We start from the raw sequence: 17,781 nt of genomic DNA on the forward strand, positions 1-17,781 counted from the left end.
GTAGTCGATTATACCAGAATATGCCCATGTGTGTGTTTATGGTGAGCAGATTTTTACACTCGTCAGCTACAGGGATTTGTAAACAAGCTTCCGATAGATCCAACTTTGCAAAAACCTTACCTCCACTCAGTTTAGCAAAAAGATCTTTAGGTAAGGGTAATGGATACTGATGAGTTTCTAAGGCTTCATTCAGCCCAGTTGAGTAATCGGCACATAACCGGACGCTACCATTAGTCTTCTTTACTATTACTATCAGTGCGGCCCATTCTGAGGAATTCACCGATTCAATGACACCCAGTTTCCGAAGTCATTCTAGCCCATGTTTAATCACTGAGAGGGCAGCACATGGTACGGTTCTTTTAGGGCGAAATACTGGTTTTGATCCCTGTCGAGCAGCTTTAAATTTAGTGCATTTTCCAAGACCATCAATAAATACCATTTTACTTCGTTTTAATAATGTTTCCACTGAGTTTTTCTCATCAACTTTCGACTTACTGACGTTGTTGCAGATTGAGTTTATGGGGCGGTCTGTTGACTTCAACCCTTCTATCCAATCAAGTCGAGTGATGGACGGTCTGTCAGAAATATTACACAATTCTCCGTAAACTCTTTGACTGTGACTTCACAATGAATTTCAGCAGCAATGTTTAGAATTCCTCCGGATGCACTCTGTGCTGATTGATTAGTTGAATACAATCTCGGTCTCCCAATTTATCCCACGTTCTCCTGCTTATAAGCGTTATATCGGAGGCTGTATCTAACTGTAAGCGGCAATCATACCCAATAATCTTGAGAGAAACATACTTTCTACGGTTATGGGAGCCAGTTTTGTTAAGAGCTACCGTTACTTTAGCTGTTTGTGGCTTGGATCTTTTAGGATACACTTTAATTCGACGGCATTTTCGGGTTTTCCATTCTAGAATACGCCTGGAACTGACGAATTAAAACACTTGAAGCGTCTCGGCGCCGTGCGTTTTGCAACAATTTGCTAAGATTTTCCCACGAGCTCGGGTGGTCCCAGGTATGTATAGTTTATTTAACAATAATCTTTGACTTGAAATGGACAGTCTCTTCAACGGAGACCACCATAACTCCACAACAATTTCTCGATAATCCATGAAAAATTTAATCCAGATCACATGCATTAAAAGGAATAATACAAAAGTATTTAGAAGAATTTTCAGGCCATTTCAAACAACAACAACTCGAACGAAACCTCAAGCCCAGCAAAACAAAACGCAGAACGAAACACGACATCCAAATTGCTACAAAGTGATGCAGTAGATGACTAAGGTCGCGCCATTGCAGCATGTTTCTGATTGGTTGCCAAGATAAATGGCGGGAACATGTAATGCACTCCATGTAGCACCAATCGGTTTACGACAGTTTGACCTTCAAGAACTCGGTAGCGTCCATCGATGGGCAATGCCATTGCATCGCTACCGTAGCGGGCTAAACTGTGTGCTTCTCGTTTCTCTTCCTAGACTGTCGTAATCTGATTGTTGTTTTTTGCTTTCTTTAATGAATATCAGTGCATCATGTGCGGTAGCTGGGTCGTCGTCTCACCTTTACTTATGTTACTCTCATTTCCAGTCCCCACTCACGCTGTTCTGCATACTTTCCTGGTACACAAAGTACTTTCTGGCTAGACGCAAATCGCTACACTTCCACTAGCATAGGTTATCTATGTGTTCATACGTGACAGTAATGTGTCCTAATCTCCCTACTTTGAGGTTTTCCCCAAAGCCGTAAGAAATTTTCCTCAAAGTTTGGGGAAAAACCACAACGTGTTATAAAACTCTGGGGAAAACGCAAAATAACCCCAAACATTTTGGGGTTTTTCGCCATTTCCCCAAAGTTTTCTATAGCGGCTTCCCTAAAATTCTCCCTAAACGGACAGGATTTTCCTCAAAATGGGGTAATAAGGTTTAGGTGCTCTTGGGAATATGACACATAGCCCATTTTTCAGATCTGTGTATTAAGGACAGAAGGCTTACGGCTTGTGTTATTTCTTTTCTACTATGTTTCTGTTAGTGTCTAGTCTTCTCTTGTATGAGTCAAATGAAGGGAAGGATATCACTACTTCGGGTAGCAGGTTCAAGAATTGATTACTCGGTGTGAGAACCTGTATACCACGGGTATCTTGTTCGTTCGTGGCCTTTGTATTACACGGGTAGCTGCCCTCTACTTTTTCCAAGATATCAGATTCACAGTGGCCTGCAGCCTGAACACAGTTTTCATGTCTGGATCTCACTGTTATGTGTACTGTAGTGAACATATTGGTATCTAACTTAATAAACGTTTGTCTTAAAGCCCGTAGGGTTTTAAGAAGCTTAACTGCGACCACGCGGCAGTGGGCCGTGGTCTTAAGATCATGACTCACTGTCACCTCAGGATCCTTATGAGACCAGACTACAGGCACTGACTCCTCTAATGTTATGTCTGTTTACCTTTATTTCCCCCCCCCCAATGTCCCTGTAGAAACACTTGGTCACGTTGATAGTCATCAGCTACTTTTTAGGACTAGCTAATTAAAACATATAAGTCCCCATGAAGTACACATTCATCTACATCTGTTATTTCTAGCCAAAAAAGAAACTAAAGGCTAGATTCGAGCACGACCTCAGCCACACTAAGTCCTTAATAAGCAAGCTACCCCCATAAATAGTATCAGGAGTTAGCATCTGTAAGCTTTATAGCATAGGACAAAAAGCGGATTCTGAAAGTACTCAGAAAAACCGCCTCCTAATGGTTACCTTTGCTTCGGCTGAAGAAAACACCTAATACTGGGAAACTCACGCAGACTGATTGGATCCGAAATATACATCCGTAATGATATCGGCCTGGTTGATCGTATTAAGGGACGATCGGCAGAAGTAGGACTAAATGAGCGCCGTCGAAACGGTGGAAAAACGTTGTACTTAAGGGCTTTCAAATTGTAAAAGTTCGGAGTAAAACCATCCTCAAAGCACTCTGGATGGTAAGGTAAAGTTCTTCACGGAATTAAGGGTGTGCCACACAAATGCTATCAGCCCACAAAATAAAATGGTGGAGCTCAAGACAATAGTGGATATAGAAAACCCGGATTTCATAGCTGTCTCAGAAACATGGTTAACGTCAGAAGTGTGTGATAGCGGGATTCAGTTGATTGGTTTTTTATCTAATAGAGCTGATAGGCTAAACCGTAGGGGGGTGGGGTCGAGACAGTGGCATATGATCCACGGACATGTGGAGTAGTGCGCTGCATGCTGAAATGTAAACGACAAGATATAGAATTTGTTGTAGTATACCGCAGTCCAGAACGTGTAGTAAATGACTTCCTCCCAAGCAAACTCAAGTCTTCGTTTATTAGGTGTAAAAGCCATATAATAGGCAACTTTAATGTATCTTATATAAACTGGGGAAACTTACAAGTAAGATGATCAATAACATCATTTGATTACAAATTGTTAGAAACCGTAATTGTCCTAGCTTTATTCCAGCAAATTAGAGGTCCCACCAGATATGATTTACGAAACTCCTCTTCTCTCCTGGATCTAATCTTCACACACGATGATAATGTCAGTCAAATAACTTTCCTCCCCCTTCTTGGGAGAAGTGGTCACGCAGTCATCTTTTTCAAGTTTATGGCTGGGATGTCCTATCAAACAGTTGCGCCGGCCCATCCTAACATATGGAGGGCAGTCATGAAGGCAATCAACTATGCAGCATCGGCTGAAAACTGGATTCAGGGACATCAGTAGAAGAGGCATGAACTCATTTCAGGCAGTTATACAATCAGGTAACTCAACCATATATACCCTGGATAGGCCGGAATATTCAACGTTTACTAAGACAAAAGAAGCAATGTTGGAAAGTTACCAACACCTTTGGTACAACAAGTACGATAGAACGCTACAGGTCGGTGAGAAATAAGTGTATAGTTACAATCCTGGAAGCTCAGAGAAAATATGAAATGCAGTTAGCCCAATCTGTAACCAAGCAGTCTAAGAGACTATTCTCGTACATAAATTACAGAACAAGGACACAGCATTGAATTCCAAAACTAATTACGGTAAAGAGTGGATCTGAAATGATAGAGGATGATCACAGTAAATCAGAGGTCATGGCAAACTATTTCAGGGAAGTTTTTAACTCAAGAGCCCCTTCTAGACAAAGAACTATACCCTAATACAAAGTCGAAAAACCGTCTATTCACTGTGGACTTTGATCAAGACGATGTACTTAAGGCTCTTAGCACTTGGACACCACAAAATCTTGAGACAAACTGCACAATATATTGCAGCCCCACTGACTGTGATATTCAATATATCACTTGGTCAAGGTGTGTTACCGATGGACTGGAAGGATGCAATCGTCACTCTAATACATAAAACAGGACCAAGACAACTTTCATCAAACTACAGACTGTCTCTCTCGCAAGTGTCTTAGTGAAATACTGGGAGAAATAATCATAACATACATGGAAACCAACAGTTTGTTAAACAGTAAGCATGGATTCAGGAATGGATTACTTTGCACCTTCTTACAATATAAGAGGAATGGACAGAGGCTCCAAACAATGGGAAATCGGTGAATATCTTCTACATAGACTTCAGTAAGGCATTTGATAAAGTAGATGAGTAATAGACTATTGTCAAAGCTGGAAAATCTAAAGTTAATTAAGGATTTCGTGGAAGGTCGTAGGCAGAAAGTAAGAATAGATTCTAAATGCTCTTCCTGGAAACCAGTACTTGGTGGAGTACAGTAAGGCTATCCTAGGTCCTTTACTTTTTATACTGTATGTAAATGAACTCCCAAGTATAGTTGAGTCCCCGATGCTACTATACGCTAATGTGAAAATCTCAGATTCAGATTTCTGTAGTAAGAACAGAAGGCTTACGGCCTGTGTTATTCCTTTTCTCACACTGAGTCATCAATTCTTGGGACCTGTTACCCGAGGCAATGGTGTCCTCCCCTTCAACTGACTCATTTAAAAGAAGACTGGACACTCACAGAAGCATAGTAGTCTTGATCAAAGCCCACCATGGGCAGACGGTTTGTTTACTTTGTATTTGGGTCTAGAAGAAGCTCACAAGTTAAAACTCTCGAAATAGTGCGAAAATTCTTAAAAGTTGGTTGTTTTCCTAATGGAATTCTAATGAACAGGATAAAACTCCACTGTGAGGTATCCATGTGAAGTTTACAGGTTTAAAAACTACTAACAGAGTAGTTGCTTAAACGATGAAAGGTTAAAAATATTTCGTAATGTCCTCCAACGTTTTAATCCTGTTTTCAGGTAGCCACAAGCGTATAATTTATTTTTCTGATATATCCAGCTTAAAAGCTCTAACCTTCACACATTTCAGGCTTTTTTCAAACTTCTCATGGATATTCGGGTGAAGTATGACCAACAATTCTTGTCGTAAATCACTTATTAGCGTAAATAACGAACTTGTGAGAAAAATTCTTGAAGATAAGGTAGTTGCTTTTCGTTTCCCATTTAACTTGTTTGTTCAGTTTACTTTGGCAACCACTTCATTCTCCAATGTTTATCTTGGAGTTTGGGAGGGAAAGAACGTTGTAGTTAAATTATTTCATGAGAAGCACAAGCCTCTAGCCCAAAAAGAATTATCACTTATTGCTCAACTTGAACATGAAAATATCATACATTTGATTGGTGCCGGACCTTCACTTCCATTGGATTGTTCTTTCTTGATCCTCGAGTATGCCAATTGTCATTCATTACAAAACGGTAAATTTCAGTGTTGGTATCACTCGACTTTTTCACCTTTTCATCATTATATTAGAAATAATCAAGGAACAAAACAGATTAGTTCCCTCTTAACCCTCAATTTTTAGTGTTACTGTTTTCTCTAATCTGAGCAATTTAGATGCTAATCTTTCATTATCATTCCGGACATAATCCGTGTCTACTTTGAGAGGGAGTAAGCTGTAGTAGTATCACTATACCAACTAGACCAGTTGCAATTCTTTGGGACCATTTGTTATCTTAGTCATCATTTCAACCTGACTTATCGTGTAACCACAAAAAGATTTACTTGCAGACATCTAGAACAGAAAAGATAAAGAATTAAGACACTGGTGGAATTCAGAACAAGCAATTAATAGGTCAAATATGTTTAGACAAGAATGGGGTAAATAGTCCAGCTTCTCCTGTAGAGTGAGATCATACATGTGTCATCTAGAATTTTATACATCGAGACGAAATTTTCTAAGGACTGAAAGTAACAATCATACGCTTCTCCGTTTCTCTCATATTCAGTCATCGCCTTTACGGATTAATGGATTATATTTACTCAACTACCTAGAAATTTCTTAGATTTCACGTGTGCTTCTACTGATATCACATTTCGCGGTCTGTGGTTCTGCATGCTATTATTTTAGTTTGTGTGAGCTTATGACCAAGAGCTGATCTATTTTTATTTCCTGGAACTTTATTCCACCAAGGTATCACTTTCACAGAGGTTCTACTAAATACAAACTCAAATGCCCTGGTACGGCCGAGGATGATAAGAGTTAGCTCTCCCTCTTCAAATGCTCTCACATGGTCACGCGTATACAGCCATTGTCAGGGAAGTCTTACTTACTGCCTTTCGCGACGGGGGTATTGTTTACGAAACTGGGGGGGGCGAAAAGTAAATTTCCGGCCCTTTAGCCGGATTGGTGGACACGGAAGGTCCACCTAGAGGAGTTGGAAAGCCCTGATTTCAAAACAATGGTGCACATGGGCTCCGGGATCCCGAGAGGACAAATGATGTATGAACCTATTGTTGGTCACCGGCTACCATGGGACTGTATCTCCTGAAGCTGCTCCACCGCCTTGTGGATCAGACCTTTAGGTCGAAGGCTCAGGATTTAGCCCCCTGAGAAAACCACCTACTTCGGTTTGGGTACTCGGGCAGCATCCCAGCCCTCACACAAATCGAATGATGAAGTTTGGCGCATACATATTTGGTGCCTCCTTGTACCAATGCTTGTGTTTGAATAAATAAACTGAATACAAATAAAAGGTGCCTCAAGTCGATCAAATAACTAATCAGCATTTGGTGTAAAAAGTTTTGAAACTATACAGATCATTTTTAACAATACCAGTTGCTGATGATAGTTCAAGGCCCATAGTCGTGCTTTATTTCTTTTTGATAACTGAGTCCTCGTATTTATTTTTCATCCTTATTTAGATCATCTACTCATACAACATCAATAAAGGACGTTTCTGATCCTTAGTTGAATTCGTTTAAAGTTTCTTAGACCCATCATCGTATGAGTATTCAGTTCATAATTACGTAGTTTTGCCAGGTATCTGAGTGCACACACAAGTCAAATAATCCTCATAGGTTGATAAAGATACCCTTTTTATCCCACTTATCCAGATTTTTCTCTTAAGTCACATCTATGCCTAATATCTTTTATTACCACTTATACTGTTACTACATCTACTACTTTGGAGTTTACCTTGGAAATTTCATTTTGCTATACATCTTGTGTGCAGCGAACTGAATTAACCCACTCTGCATGTAGATCTCCTAGAGTTACTACCAGTCCCAAGCCCGGGTAAAGGAGGAGGGTCGGGCATGGGGTCGGCAACCCCATCCCGTAGAAAAAATTCTTGCTAGAAAATGCCAACTAGATTAAACAAATTAAACCACTTAGCCTCTGCCTTGAAAGTTGAAGGAAGAACTACGACGCCTTATGATGAAAGCCAAAATTATCCGGAAGTCACGAGGCCGGTGCCCCTTCTAACAACCAGAGCAACAATTTTTATAGGTATATAGAACGTATATAGATCATCACCTGGTTGTGGCCAAGATTAAACTGAAGCTGAAGAAACACTGGAAAACTGGGGAAACAGTATTACAAAGGTTCAACACAACCTTCCTTCGGGATAATAACAAACTCAACGAATTCAATATAGCTCTCAACAACAGGTTGCAAGCCTTACAAGATCTACTGAAAGAAGGAGAAACCACTATGGAGGACAACTGGAAAGGGATCCAAGAAGTACCAACTTCAACATTTCAGGAGGTTCTGGACCTCAAGAAGCATCATAAGGAATAGATCTCTACCGAAACCATGAGCAAGAATCAAGAAAGAACAAGAAAACAGCAATTAACAACAGCCGAACATGAGCAGAGAAATTCTAGACACGAGCTGAATACACTGAGGCAAACAAGCAAATGCAGAAGAGCATTAGAGCCGACAAGCAGAAATACGTGAAAGAGTGGGAAAAGCTGCAAGAGAAGGAAATATGAGACAGCTATGTGACAACGAAGAAACTAGCAGGGAAATATAGTAAACAAGAGAGGCCAGTGAAGGACAAAGAAGGCAAGACAATCACTGAGATTCAAGAGCAAGGAGAAAGATGGGTAGAATGCTTCAAAGAACTGTTGAATAGACCAGCTTCATTGAATCCACTGGACATCGAAACAGCACACATAGACCTTCCTATAGATGTCACTCCACCAACGATCAAAGAAACCGGGATGTTCACCAGACAAATCAAGAGCGGGAAAGCAGCAGTACTTGACAATATACCAGCTGAAGCACCGAAGTCAGACATTAGAGTAACTGAAAACATGCTTTACCCTCTATTCAAGAAGATTTGGAAGGAAGAAGAAGTGTAGATGGACTGGAAAGAAGGACACCCCATAAAGATACCGAATAAAGGAGATCTGAACAAATGCAAGAACTGCAGAGGCACCACACTACTGTCAGTACCAGGCCAAGTGTAGGAAGCAATTTCCTACAGGTATAACTCTAAGCTATTCTCTAGACTGTCGAGCACATAGTCTTGGTCTAGCCAAAGTCAGAACAAGTAAGCTATTTGGCTTGATAAACTGTATCTGTTTCGAACAGTAGGTAGAGGATAGGAAAAATGAGTCAACAAATATTGTTTTATAGTGAACATAAAATTGTGATTGGTGAATAAACAAGACATAGTCATACAAGGTCAAAGAAAGTTAATGTGGTGGTGGGCGTTTCACTTTATCATTGGTGAGTTCGTTTATCGATCACACCTTACACAGGTTTTCAGCGTAGTGTTGCTGAGCCGGATGAAAGACTCAGTAGACGCTCAACTTCGAGATTAGCAGGCCGGATTCCGTAAGGATCGGTCATGCAGAGACCAAATCACAACACTATGTATCATCATTGAAAAGTCAGTTGAGTGGAACTCGTAACTATATATCAACTTCATTGACTATGAGAGGGCGTTTGACAGTATGCATAGGAGGACTTTATGGAAACTTCTTTGAGCACCTAAGAGATTGTCAGCATTAACCGGGATTCATACGACGGACTATAGTGCAAAGTTGTGCATGGAGGATAGCTGACAGATGCATTCCAAGGAAGAACCGTCGTCAGACAAGGTTGCCTACTCTTCCCCTTCCTCTTCTGATAGTCGACTAGATTATGAAGACCTCAACATTTAAGGGAAAGCACGGAATACAATAGACAACTCGGAATCAATTAGAAAATTTCGAATTCGCAGATAACCTGGCCCTTCTATTCCATACACACGAACAAATGCTGGTGAAGACAACTAGTGTGGCAAGTGCAGAATTTCTACAGTTGAAGAACATAAGGAACTCAAAACAACTGTTAACTGATATCAAAGTCAGAATCTTCAATGCGTATATCAAGACAATCCCACTGTATGAATTTGAAACGTGGAGAACTACAACCATCATCAAAAAGATACAGGTATTTATAAACAATTGTCTATGCAAGATACTCAATGTCCGTTGGTCGGAAACCCTCAGCAACAGCCTACTATGGGAAAGGACAAATCAGCTTCCAGTTGAGGGTGAATTCAGGAAAAGACGTTGAAAGTGGATAGGACATACATTACGAAAATCAGTAAACTGAAGGGAAACGGTAAAGAGGAAGGCCGAAGAACACACTATGTCGGAAATCGGAAGCAGACGTGAAAAGGATGAATAACGACTGGAAAGGATTGCCCAGGACAGAGTTGGATGTAGAGTGCTGGTGGGTGGCCTATGCTTCTCCAGAAGGGGTAACAGGCGTAAGTAAGTTAGCTAGTAACACACATGCACCAGGTCTTACGTTAAGTATAAGTGACTGATTGACTAGCTTTCTGGTCTATTAACATAACTCGAATTCCCCAAACATCATAGTGTCTTCACTCCTGAACTTTGATATGAGGTTCATCAATAAAGCCTTAGTAATTAATATACCAAAACAGGAATATTTCTGTTTTAAACCTAAGACTTTATGTTCAGATGTAACTTTTTTGAGATTAATTCCGAACTTACAGTACAATTTTTGGATAAATATTTGTAAATTAGGAGACACTCTTAATAAGACTGTAACAAAACTTCAACTAAGAACTTCGAAACTCCTTCAAACAGCATTTTTTTGCGTAACCTAATTATTCATCAGGATCCATATGCGACAAAAAATCAAAACGCCATTGTTTGAGACAACCAGAGTTTCACGATATTAATGGGATTCCTGAAAATAGATCCTGGGTTAGTAGTTCCTTAACTGACCTGGTGGCATGACGGCTACTTGAGGCTTATTTGTGATTGGCTTTCGATATATTGACTCCATATTTTTAACTCTTACGGCCGGAACAGGAAATTTGTGACACAATGTGAGGGGTAATATCTTTAGGATCAACCTTTTCTAACTCCTCCATCGTAAGAAGGAAGTATCACTGCATATACTGATTATTCTTGGGATACACTCCAGTGCAATTGCTAGTAAAACTTCACTCTCGAACATTGAATTAGCTGCTTTTGGTCTTACCCCTGACATGTTTGAACCTCAAGGAACAAGTGTCCCACCTAACGTAGTTCGATGTTAGCGTCACCAACAAGATCAACCACAGCATCATAATAGCGGACACAATTAATGCGGGACGTGGCACCTTACATTCTTAAAAAGTGTGTTGTAGTTTAAGTTTATTTCCACTGACTAAAGTTTGTTCTGTTTAGCCAGGCTATTGTATTTAAAGTGCACAGAGTGATTAGTCTTGCAAACTGGATCATACCTGGCACAAATTTGGTTCGGTTGTATTTTGTTTTAGAATCCCACCTCGTATCTCATGCAGTCCTTAATTGAGTCAAAATAAATCTCTACCATTCACACTATGTTCTTGGTTACTTAGTCAGCCAAATTTTCATCATAGCCATGTAATTATCTCAGTCACAGAATTACTAAATGATACTTATGGTTACATGTTGTCACATTTGGGGAGTTGAAAAACCACTTTCTGCACTTTCTTATGTATTATCACATTCACGTGAGTCAAACCCTCTCAAATCCATTGTTCGTTTCTACAGAAAATTTAGCTCCGTTTAATCTTAACAGACTAAGTGAAATTAGCCCGTAATTGTAGGGTGAGGATTATTTTGCACCCGAACACTACGCGAAGTTTAAAACATTTGCACTGAAGCCCAATTTACTGAGTTAGCACCTTTCGCAGTTTCTCACTAGTGCGTTGTAGTCTAAAATCATATGTAATACGGACTATATGTGTGCCTGAGTTAACGTCTTGGAGCTCATAGGCTAGAACTATTGTTCACAAATATAGATTGACTCACCCTTTGTCAACGATGATCAGAATTTAATTTTGGTTTCTTAAAACATTAGATCAAGTTGTTGTAACCTGTACGTCTATTAGTCTCATCTCAAGACCATCATTAGCTGCCTCTGTCAAAAAAGAGCACTCATTAAATTAAATGGTGATTCAGACAACTTGAACTTTAAAACCTACTGAAAATCTACTCTTGTGTGCTGGAACTTGGTACTTTCTTTTTTCAGCAGCCTCTTGAAACCTTACGTGTGGTTAGTGTCGGGCAAATAGCGTAGTTATGTGTTTTGAGCTCATTCACATACAGTGTTTCATTTTAAACCCCTTAGTAAATACATTCCAGCCTAACGACAACAAAGTAGTTGTCACATCAAATAAAATCTCCATTTCATAAATGTAATTTCGTGGGTATGTTACAAAAAAAAGAAATAAGTCCCAAAAACTATGTGAACCTTATAGATATTCTGTATACTCTTATTTACCAAGTAAAAGTGGTTTATGTACTCTGCTTTAAACTACGTTGTTCACATGAAGGTTATTGTTATTATCCAGCTGCTTAAATTGAAGTAGATGGGATAGACCTTAAACCTGAAGTCTATCGGTTGAAAGTCAGGGTTTTTGCTAGTAAGCTATCGCTCCGAATTCTGTCGCGTCTTCATCAAGTGTCAACATCTTCACCGAAATCTGTGCTGTGGAATTTTGTTTTAACTACTAATCTTATGAAATTATATTGTTTTATTTTGCTATTTAGTTTTGTATGACTTCTCTGGAGTTCATTATAACCTGGTTAATACTTTGAATTGGATATTGCAAATTAGTCGGGCTTCAGACTATTTACATCGTTTATGTTCCCCCTCAGTTATACATGCAGATATAAAACCTTCCAATATTTTAGGTTTTGATAGACTGCGTTTAGTTAAATTAGGTGATTTTGGATCATCTAGAACTACTTTGTCTGACGAACCTTCTGTTTTTGGAACTCTGTGTTATATGGCCCCAGAACTATGGACAGTTCGAAGTGGTAAGTAAATATGATTTGCTGCATTTATCACTAATAATGAATCTCACTGATTTCCCCTAATCTATGTAAATTTATTCACCATATCATTGTCTAACGCAAATACAATGTATCCTAACTGTGGTCATTCATATGGTTAACATAGAAACAGTTTATATAAAATGTAAAACTTTCCTCACCCTTATCAGTAGACTTATTGTCTTGAAAATGCGGATAAATTTCTGTAAGTCAGAAAAAGCTAATTATTAAATAAAAAGATACTAAATAAACTCACACTTGTGATAGGTGACAGAAACCAATCACAATACACTTTATTGTATATGGCGGATTTTTCGCCACCCAATGAGTAGAAGAGTTCCAGAGTTTCGGGATTTTAGTCGTTAATTTGTCTCTAACCACCCAACAAACATTTCTGGATTACTCTTTTTTACTTTAATGTGCGGTTCATCAAACGAATATATGTTTATGTAGTACTGAAAGTGACTATTTCCTCATCTAACTTATTTTTTAAACCAACATGATACACCCAGAATTAGTAAAATTATTTTTTGGTCTAATATTGTCTTGAATTTTTGTGTCACGTAAAATCATCGCTACCCTCATTTATTCTTCCTATCTAGCTCTGGTACGGCCGAGGATGATGAGAGTTAGCTCTCCCTCTTCAAATGCTCTCACATGGTCACGCGTATACAGCCATTGTCAGGGAAGTCTTACTTACTGCCTTTCGCGACGGGGGTATTGTTTACGAAACTGGGGGGGCGAAAAGTAAATTTCCGGCCCTTTAGCCGGATTGGTGGACACGGAAGGTCCACCTAGAGGAGTTGGAAAGCCCTGATTTCAAAACAATGGTGCACATGGGCTCCGGGATCCCGAGAGGACAAATGATGTATGAACCTATTGTTGGTCACCGGCTACCATGGGACTGTATCTCCTGAAGCTGCTCCACCGCCTTGTGGATCAGACCTTTAGGTCGAAGGCTCAGGATTTAGCCCCCTGAGAAAACCACCTACTTCGGTTTGGGTACTCGGGCAGTATCATAGCCCACACACAAATCGAGTGACTTATGTGGCGTATATGTATTCGGTACCCCTTTGTACCAATATTTGTATGTTCAAATAAATAAATAATAAATATACTCTCATTTACTCATCCTCACTTATTTTTTTTCGCTTTTACCTCATCAACAAATATATCCAGGTGAAAAATTACCGTACTCAGAAAAATCTGATGTCTACAGTTTAACGGTTACATTTTGGGAATTTCTAGCTCGTGAACCCCCAAATAAAATCCTGAAAAGACGTGATGTAGCAGACAAGTTTTGGTCTTCTATTACTCAGCGACCACCTACATTAGCTGGGTGTCCTGAACTACTAAGCATTATTATTGAGAGGTAAGTCGTCCTTCTTATTCCCGGATGGGTAAACACTCACAATAACTCTCACATTAATAGATTTTAGTCTGTCACGATTGACAGAATTAGTTAAAGTATGAAGTATGGGCGAGTTAGGTAATTTAGCAACAAAATATATAAGAATTATCAGACTTCACTGGGAAAAGTTAATGCGACGCCGAACAAAACAAATTACTGTGTATGGTCGCGCCGTTATATTTTCTAGTTCGAATATTGATTGGTTCGTCTGTAATCCCCTGTTGGGCTGATGACCTCTAGTTTTTCAAATCACACAAACTAATACACAAGAACCAAGACCTTAACGCTCACTTTAACCCAGTGTCTAATGAAATGAAGACCGAAAATAAATAGTTAGCTACTGTATTGTATTCAATCTAGACTCAAAACTCACAATAATATACCTAAAATGACTGACTTCACAAGCAGAAAACTACGACGTATGCATAGCTTAGTCATAAGTGATACAAAACCGTAGTGCTAGGGAAATAATTCATTGATGAACAATAAGACATAGCAGCGATTTATAGGTCAACGTAAAGTTTAGAAATAGGCAAATATAGGAACACAAAGATCCAAACGTTCACTAAGTATACAATAAAAGTATAAGTAATAATCCTCCGTATGATAGTCCCAAAAGTTATACTTTCACACTACTCTCCCCGTTATTTCGAAAGCGAGTAGTGTTTGTCTAGATATTTTAGTTTCTAATTAAGAACGATCATGTCAATACATATGATTCAAGAACTAGTTGATGGGATGTAGTTACAAATTACTAGTAATAGTCACTGTTCTGTGATGCCGATTTAGCTATTTTTGTTCATTTAACAACTTGGCAAACTTTTGATAACTAAGGTATATTGCGCATACCTTCCACACAAGCTGCCTGATTGTTGAAGCACTTGATAATAGTGTGGCTCAGAGCTGAGTTGATGAACTTTACTTGGTAAACTGTTTATAAAGCTACACTAAACCATGTTAGTGGTAATCAAAATATCGCCTAGAAAAAGGTAAGATGTTCACTGCGTTCTTAAATATTAAAGACACGACATTCAGAGAATCAATCTGCTTTCGCCGAATTCCTCGCCAAGTCGTACAGTCGTATATACATAGTGGGAGGGAAAGAATGAGAGAAGGTTCAACTCCATGCCTGCTTCTGTACGATAAGGTACATAAACAGTCAACACCAGCTTTCGGCATTAATAGGACATGTCAAAGCTTGGTCTTGCAACAACCCGAGTAAATCAATTAGGCATTTTATCCTCGGACACTTAATAAACTGTTACCACTCAACTGACTTACATATTGTTTATAGAATCCGTTCAAATCTACCAAGACTTCGTATCCAATTTTTTAAAACAGTAGATGTTCCTTCTGTTCATGGGATGAAGTCTGAACATTGTGTACAAAGAAAGCATATCTTGTTTTTGTCTTTATTGTGGCCTTGACCTGTTATTTACATTTAATCGATTTTCCATTCGAAAATACCACTCATTCTCCAATTAGTCCCCATATCTATAATTTTATTCGAAATCGTTTCTGATACCACTTCACTTACTATCCCTAACACCATTAGTTGTGACAAAAACCTCCTATCTTACTTTATTCACACTATCATCCAATATGATTACGTTTGCACCCCTTTATTTGTGCTAATTCTGTGAAAGATACACACCCGCGTGTTGTTATCATTTACACTAGTATTCAAATATTCATATTACATTATCATGTTTATTCATTGTTCATGCTTCCTCATAGAGTTGAGCATTCACAAAATTGCTTTTCCGAATATCTTCACGGAGTTTTGTTTAAAATCCTTTTCGATTAATAGGATCTTCGATTAGCGTTTGGACTTTCAGCTACTACTTCATACCCTGTAAAAGTGTTAGTCATTACCTTACTCAGCTAGTAGAATCTACCTCAGTTATTCTTAAAGTAATGAACTAGAAATATTCAAGGTGCTTTAGAATAGTTGATAAATTGCTCTAATTGAAAATAACCTTTTTCATTACTTCGCTTTTCAGAGCGATAAATTAAAGTACGAAATGTTGATATAGGCACAGAAATTTGAATTGGTTTCTGCGTGGTTTATTCTTATATTGTCATATGGAGCCCGTTACATCTTTTAATTTACAGCAACATTTGCATATATACCTTAGATCCCTTTAATAATGTAATAATTGGTCAATAATGTCACCTCAAACTTGCTACAGTATCTCTACTTATGATGCCTTTACAGAAACCTACATAAATGACGTTTTGCTCAAGCGCGTGCAATGAAAGGAGCCACCTCAGGGCTACAATTATTTGAAACATCGTTTGCTATTTATGTTTTTACTTAATATAGTTTACTCATCATGATAAGATATCGAACTAGGTTATTTCGGAACTAAGTTTTCCTATTTTTGACCCTTCTCTTTTTTCAGTGGTTGGGCTGTAAATCCCATGATTCGACCTACAATGTTCCAACTGAGCAGATGTTTGACTTCTATAATTGAACAAATATTTCCAGTAGATAGCATTATCCAAGGTGTTGATATCCCTGATGACTGTTTAAACTTTTTAAAGAAATTGTAGCATAATGCACCTTAAAAGTGTATATAGTTTGAGACAATGTTCCCTGTTTTCCTAAACTTCCAAGTACATGTGAAATAATCTTACAGTATCCGTTTGGTTAGCTGTTTATCATTCGTTGGAAGACTTCACTAACCGTACAGTTCTATTCCAATATATGTACTTTTAATATTCCGTATTGTGTAAACTATTTTTTATTCCTAACCCAAGTTGATTTTCTATACTATAAACTGGTTTAGGTCAGTTGTGTTTAGTTGAAGTACAGATCAACTTACCAAGTGTTTCACCTGTAGAACCATAACAATTGCAGTTATTTTAAGTGCCGTTAGTGAATATCTCGAATTGTTTCACTAACATTTAGCTAAACGCCTTCATCCTCATAGTTTTTATTTCTCGTCCTTCATGCTTTTAAGTACTACCCACTTGGAGATTTATTTGGTTACGAATACTTACCTTCCTGTGTATATAAACTATACCGCATTTACGCCATTCTAACATGTTTCAATTAAACCTTACTAAACTTGTTTATATCTATTATCATTGTCCGATTACGAGGAAATTTATATCCTGACTAGATTTTCGCCACATTGTAAAGTTCTTGTAGTTCAGCGTGAACATACTTTTAGTTATTTAATTTGAAGATTTAATATGACGAACTAATAGTGTGTAATCAAACTGAGTTACATTATCCTAGTTTTCGACACCTTTCAGCAGGAGAGAGAACCACAAAATAAAAGGAAGCTTACTTCATTGTGAATAATCTACACTATCCCTCTCTAAAATTCGAAAACCGCCTCCTATCATTTTAACTATACTGTTCAACTTAATCCTGAAGATACTAAATCCCCAGACACTATATTTAGGAAAAATCAAATCCGTTTCTTGACTTTCAATGTGCATTCATTTGCATCGCTTTATTGGATGTGTAGTTAGTTAAATGATTTTAAGGCATTTTCATTGTATTCATAAATTTACTCCTGTTTTGTGCAAACTGATGATTACTCAATCCGATAAATTTTTGGAATGGATCACTGGATTAATTGACGTGTAACTGAGTAGACTTGGATGTGATTAGATTCTCTTGGGATACCCATCAATACATATTCCTTACAATACTACTCTACTGTCTTATCAGAAGTCTTAATGCTACAAGTTCCCATCCGAAAAACCGAGTAGGGACTTACACAACTCACTCCTGAACATTGTAAACACTAGTTGCACATA

General features: G+C 38.4%; 1 protein-coding gene across 2 annotated transcripts; it reads left to right on the top strand.

Annotated features, from left to right (window-relative positions):
- The first annotated feature begins 1,315 nt into the window (after positions 1-1,315).
- On the top strand, positions 1,316-16,993 carry MAP3K7_1 (Mitogen-activated protein kinase kinase kinase 7). 2 transcript variants are annotated; one of them, XM_012946174.3, is made up of 6 exons: positions 1,397-1,459; positions 5,349-5,460; positions 5,500-5,734; positions 12,309-12,578; positions 13,773-13,965; positions 16,410-16,993. In XM_012946174.3, exons 2-6 carry the CDS (start codon positions 5,386-5,388, stop codon positions 16,558-16,560), a joined length of 924 nt encoding a protein of 307 aa, XP_012801628.1. In that variant the 5' UTR covers positions 1,397-1,459; positions 5,349-5,385; the 3' UTR covers positions 16,561-16,993. The 2 variants fall into 2 exon arrangements, with proteins under 2 accessions (XP_051070823.1, XP_012801628.1); XM_051210803.1 differs by having other exon boundaries at positions 1,316-5,460; positions 5,500-12,578.
- The last annotated feature ends 788 nt before the right edge of the window (positions 16,994-17,781 follow it).

This window comes from Schistosoma haematobium, chromosome ZW (genome assembly GCF_000699445.3).
Source record: "Schistosoma haematobium chromosome ZW, whole genome shotgun sequence".
Lineage (NCBI taxonomy): Eukaryota > Metazoa > Platyhelminthes > Trematoda > Strigeidida > Schistosomatidae > Schistosoma > Schistosoma haematobium.

Excerpts from the sequence above, each read along its gene's own strand:
- MAP3K7_1 (XM_012946174.3), top strand. The coding sequence starts at position 5,386 with ATGACCAACAATTCTTGTCGTAAATCACTTATTAGCGTAAATAACGAA. Across the intron at positions 12,579-13,772 it reads ACTATGGACAGTTCGAAGTG|GTGAAAAATTACCGTACTCA; the intron begins GTAAGTAAATAT and ends AAATATATCCAG. Across the intron at positions 13,966-16,409 it reads CTAAGCATTATTATTGAGAG|TGGTTGGGCTGTAAATCCCA; the intron begins GTAAGTCGTCCT and ends CTCTTTTTTCAG.